Raw genomic sequence first — 6,130 nt, 5'->3', positions numbered from 1 at the left:
AATATTGTTCAGACAACCCCGATTGAATTAATCAGTCACAACTTACACAACTTAAAGTGAACCACTTCTGCTGATAGTAGTTTTATTTGCTGGTAGTTTTAAATGCTCAGATATATATTCATGGTTTTCAATGGGTCAATATATCAGCTAACGTTAACCTACAGTCACGTCTGATTCAGTATTGATGTAAAATACATCAGCTAATTCTAATCAATTAAATACATATGTTTTCACCAGCCTACAAGCCTGGTTATGGGCATGCGACAACATGATGAAGACCATTTTAAATCCAGAACACCGCACCTGGCCCTGCAAGTATTTTGTCACATTAAGAATTAGAAAGTTCAACACAGAGAAATCTGGTGATATGTCAACTTGTTACCTTGTTATTTTTCGTGCCAGCTGTATGTTGTGCTACCAGACTATTGAATCGAACAAAATGCAAATCCACAGCATACCAGAGCATACCCTCCTTCATTTTCAGTTGGAAAATAATCTATTCCAATTTAAATAAAAAATACAGGCAAGAAAGTAGTGTGGACATGTGATTTTCTTTACAATGGTGTCGATATGGTGGAAATTGTGGGTGGAGATAAGGTGAGAACAAATTTGAAATTATAATAATTAAACTTATGCAGTGATTTGTCTGCACAATAACATTATTAAAGATGCTGCTCCTTTGCTCAGTCTGGCAATATGTAGCCTTTAGATATTATCCTGTTGTTGGGAAGGAATATATGCTTTACATTTAAACAGGGGATAAGAATGGTGAACACGTACACTAACATTTTTATTCATGCTGGATTTGAACCCGTTGCTACCTATGCGCCCAAATGCTTTTAACGCCCAAGCATGAAATTGAGGTCTCTCCGTCTCAGTGATTTGCACTCCACGTGCAATTTAACCAAGTCAGTTCAAAACATAGACATATATAGGTCTATGGTTCAAACTACTAGCCAACATGGAACAAACTTGGGCCAATAGTACGATGTTCCATCGCACTCCATATGTTAGTTTAAAGACGCATAGTGCTAACCTACGACGGGAAACGCACTCCAGAGCGGTCCTACATTTATGGTTTGCAAATTAAAGTCGTGTGAAACAGCACAAACGTTCATGTATTTGTCAATACCCTAGTGTTTCTGTAAACAACATAAGATACACTTTTCCGGAGAGTGAATCATAACCAGGTCCTCAGTCACAGACAAGGTTGAGAGCTCTGCCCAAAATGCATAAACAAAGATAGATCAACTTCAGACCGATGAGAAAATCATGTCTGCCCATATCCCAAATTCCACGAGGGTTTCATAACAAAGTGGTCATTTCAGCCGTGACGGAGCTCACCACAGAACAAAGCTCCAGTTGAGCACGTGTACGGCTGTCGTAATGCTACTCGTGCATTAGTCTAGGGAATTAGAGAAAGCATTCTGGCTAATTAACGCTAATTGTTCATAATAGTCCTGCTCCAGAGGAGAAAGGAGGTCCTGATTTAGATAATTAACAAAGCTTTTTGAAAAGCTCTAATTAAGGACGGTCTATATTCTGAAGAAAACATGTTACAATTCCAATTTTCCCTAATTACACGTAAGTAATTACCTAGGCAAGGTGCGCTCACCTGTGCTCACAACAATCCCTGACAGAAATGATGTCTTGTTGACACGTATTAACCCGCGTTGGATTTACAGAAATTATGTGTTGTTGACACGTATTAACACGCGTCGTATGGTCGCGGTTGCGTTTTATGAGGCTCTCCTGTGAATCGCTACTTCTGACTCATTAAAAATCATATATTCAAATAAAGTGTCGTGGGCCTATGTAGCCTATATCCATTGCAAGGGACTGAGTGGGTATTGTTTTACTGAAGTTCAAGGTATCAGGGATATGTGTTTGGTTTAAAGTGTTTAATGTGACACATATTTACCTTAGCCTCAAGCGAATAGAGGGAAATCGAATCCATTTTGGATTTTATTTGTCTGGTTCCGTTTGCCGTTGTCCAATGCCGATCTATAATTTACACAAGAGTTGCAGGCCATCGGTCCTGGAAAGTTAGATGATTTGATTGAATAAAGAGAAATTAATTGATTGACAAGGACCAGATTTACACGATTGTTTTACAGTTGCCTATGTTTTCCCTAACTGTCATCAAAAAGGTATGATGTTGTTCCTCATTGCACCTTCAAATAAGGTAGGCCTACGTGTAGGCCAATCAGTAAGTGTGTCATCTGTGTGTTTGAGTGAGTAACGTTATCTCGCCACCAGAAGACGCTGTCTTTCCTTGATTTCATGCTAGGCATTGCACCTGTTGGCACAGTTTGGGAGTGGCCACTTCGCTGCAGCTTTCCGCGGCTTTCCTGCCTCCTCAGATGTTCGCTGCGAGCGCTCAGTTTACGTCACATTATAGTCCGTTTGCTATACGGTGCGTATTCGTGAGGTTGCCATTTGAGTGGCCGGCCTCAGCGGGACGGCTGTGAGCCAGACCCTTAATACTAGTCAGCACAGCGGAGAACGAATCCACATTGTTGGTTCTAATTCTTCTCTTTAACCCATTGCTCTTAAGCCTGAGAGTGTAATCAAATTAATAGAAAAGTGCCCTTGTGTTTTACCACGCGTTGCCCTTACCTCTGTAACGTGCATATCTTGTGGTCTTTAAAACTATAGGGGTACGGTAACATTTTCCTGTGCATTCAAATATATCCATTAGAGCGCTGGAGTCTGAAGGTGTTGTGTTTATCATGTCAAACTATAAAATGAAGGCATTTCTGAGCACGTTCTCGAGCTAACACGCATTAGGGAATTTTAATAGGGTGCGCTGCTGCATTACGATCTCCTCGCCACATTAAATTATTTTAATTATTAAATGTTATTTATCTCCCTGCCTGCCCAGACAAACCCAAGTCGTTTATTTATTGACACACATATAAGCAGCCTATCTAATACAAGTATTATATTATATGATATTACTTCACATTATATTATATTATTTAGGCCTATTATATTATCATATATTACGAAGTGAAACTCATTTTATGAGGAAGGGAGCGTCCTGGGCTAGGTCGACTGTAAATTTGATGGCCCCCTCACCACATATCATTCCATTACAAATTTCAAATTAATATAATACAATTATGGGCTTTTTTTCGACAGGTACAATCTCGAATACCCATGTTAATCATTAACCTCTCTTCATGTGCTCTCTTCATCTCCCATTATTTAAGACATCCAACTACAGCCACTAAGCTGACAAGTGAATACAACAAAAATGAAGCTTACTGGTGAAGACATACGAACATAACAAAAATAAAAAATAATGCGTTTTGTTACTGTTATTGTTATTATTATCATTACAGTACTAGTAGTATTCTACCAGAAAACACGCTTAAGAAGCTCTGACTTTAAATCTATTTGAGATGGGAAATCACGGGGCCCTTCGAGGGGCAATGAAGCATATTGGTGTCTCTGCTGCAGTCTACCTGCCGCAATGCTTTGAAGGGGTACACTTGAGAGCCGTTAACTTCACCTGAGAGCTCTCCTCACTCCCTTCAGCGCGGAGGCCTTTCGGGGGGCTCCGGAGCAATGGTGAGCGAGAGGGAATTTGGCCGACACGGCGCTCTGTGCCGCGTCCAATATCAGCACATGAAGAGAGGTTAATGATTAACAAGACCTCTTAACGCCCGGATACGTATTTATTTATTTATCAGTCTATTTTCCTTCACTCTTAGCAAGTGCACTTTTGCATGTCTGAGAGAGACAGGGAGCATAATGCAAACAACGTTTGCAATCACCAGAAGCCTCTTGTGGCTATTAAAAGTCAGGAGTTCAGCTGGAGCTTTTCCTCAGCCTCAATGGTTCTCAAAGTCTCAAGTCCGCCCGTGTACTCTCATCAAGGAGGCCCTTGTAAGCATCACTCCAATTGCTAATATTGTATATTTGCCTAGCTGCTGTCTCCCACTCCCGGCTTATGAACACCAACAGCATGTATCAACAATATGCGATGCATCTACATTAAATTGGTCGTCTATGAGGTATTGTATGCACTTAAGTGTTGGTGGATTCCCCGTTTTGGAGGGCGGGTGAGGGTCTTCGGGGGTGGATTTTTTTGAACACGTCATACAAATTTGTGTCTTGATGATGAAGCTGGCTTGCATTGTTGTCCTAGCAGCCGATGCCCCGCCTCTAATGGTCGCCTTAAACCTGGCACACAGCTAAAACAAACGAAAGCCAGACTCGAGCTCCCACTCTAGCCAATTAACGCCAACTTCAGCCGTTCTCCAACGTGTTCATCCAGCCACGCCGACGCAAAAACAACAGGCACGGAGGACTTGGAAGCAGAGACCAACTACAGGAGAGAGATAGCCTGTAGACAGCCTTACACTTTATTTCTCTCTAGCCACAGAACAATGTCGATGAGCCCTAAGCATACGACTCCTTTTTCTGTTTCCGATATCTTGAGTCCTCTTGAGGAGAGCTACAAGAAAGTAAGTATGGAGAGTAACAATCTGGGGGCTCCTCTGGGGTCGTACCGGCAGCAGCAGGTCTCCCAGGCGACTATGCAGCAGCACCACATGGGTCACAATGGATCGGTACCCGCAGCTTACCACATGACCGCTGCGGGGGTGTCCCAACTGTCGCACTCGGCGATGGGGGGCTACTGTAACGGAAACCTCGGGAATATGAGCGACCTTCCGCCATACCAGGACGGCATGAGAGGCAGCACAACGGCCACCAGCTGGTATGGAGCCAATCCAGACCCACGTTTCTCCACAAGTAAGTTCCTTCATTTTCTCTACAGCAGGTAACAGAAATGGTTACACTGATTCTTGCATATATATTTAAAGAATAAATAAGATTAAACAAAACATGTTGCCCGGCATGTATGTCCGAGGAGTTTATAACTGATGCTAATGTCAGTTTGAACTTGAAATACGGCCAGGAAAGATAAAGAATGCACAAGGACAGAATTTGTCACCCTTAATGTGAAACCCATTAAGCCTTAGATGTATCCTTAAAGGCCATGGCTGTATATGTATGTGCATGGGTCGGATTTTAGCCTGGAGAACTGTTATCAGGGTGAATATTAACGACATAGCTGCCAGTTCTTAACGTCTGACCCTTGCTCGTTTCATGACAAACCTTACCCGGAAATATAATTACATATATATTATTATTATTATTATTATTATTGCTGATGCTATTGATTGCTATTAGCACCAGTTAAAACAGGGCTCTCTTCTTTCAGTCTCGCGGTTCATGGGCTCGTCTTCGGGCATGAATATGGGCAGTATGGGCAGTCTTAGCTCGCTGGCAGATGTGGGCAAGAGCATGGGTTCCCTCTCCAGTACCCCGCGACGGAAGAGGCGCGTGTTGTTCTCCCAAGCCCAGGTCTACGAGCTGGAGCGGCGCTTTAAGCAGCAGAAGTATCTCTCTGCCCCCGAACGAGAGCACCTGGCCAGCATGATCCATTTGACGCCCACCCAAGTGAAAATATGGTTCCAGAACCACAGGTATAAGATGAAGCGACAAGCCAAAGACAAGGTGTCCCAGCAGCAGATGCAGCAGGACAGCTCATGTCAGCAGCAGCAACCGTCGCCACGGCGGGTTGCCGTGCCAGTGTTGGTAAAAGACGGCAAACCGTGTCAAGGCAGCGGGCACACACCAACCACCACCGTGCCTACACACCACCAGCAAGGTGGTAACATCATGATCATGTCCAACAATGCCTCAGGCATGGGTCAACACCAGAACCAGCAGGTGGGAAGCGCTGGGCAGTCCCCCGACCTGACACATCATTCCAATAGCCCACCTTCCCTGCAGGCTCAGGTGGCCGGTCTGTCGCACCTCAACGCCTCCAGCTCTGAGTACGGTGCGGCCTTGCCCTGTTCGGCCCTTCTCTATGGCAGGACATGGTGACAGCACCGACACACGAGTAAGAAAGGACAGTGGGAACCACTGCGGACTCGTTTTGAGTTTTAAAACGGTGTCAAAGAGTGACAAACTTGTGTGTGCATTTGAATGACACACCTGACGTTGGTACTCGTATCCCCTTGATGTCCGCTCTACTGGAGAGAGTTGGATACAGAGACAGAGGAGGATAGCTCACGGAGAAAAAACTGATTTGTGTATTTTATGGATG

General features: G+C 43.8%; 1 protein-coding gene across 1 annotated transcript; it reads left to right on the top strand.

The window, feature by feature from the left end:
- Positions 1 to 4,397: 4,397 nt before the first annotated feature.
- Positions 4,398 to 5,907, top strand: nkx2.1 (NK2 homeobox 1; the record flags this gene model as incomplete). The annotated part of the gene is made up of 2 exons (XM_080849974.1): positions 4,398 to 4,764; positions 5,237 to 5,907. The coding sequence occupies 2 exons, from the start codon at positions 4,398 to 4,400 to the stop codon at positions 5,905 to 5,907; spliced, it is 1,038 nt and encodes a 345-aa protein (XP_080706100.1).
- Positions 5,908 to 6,130: the final 223 nt, after the last annotated feature.

The sequence above is a fragment of the Sprattus sprattus genome, assembly GCF_963457725.1.
Source record: "Sprattus sprattus genome assembly, chromosome: 13".
Lineage (NCBI taxonomy): Eukaryota > Metazoa > Chordata > Actinopteri > Clupeiformes > Clupeidae > Sprattus > Sprattus sprattus.
The sequence above is the reverse complement of the archived record's forward strand: the minus strand, read 5'-3'. Positions and strand labels throughout refer to the sequence as shown.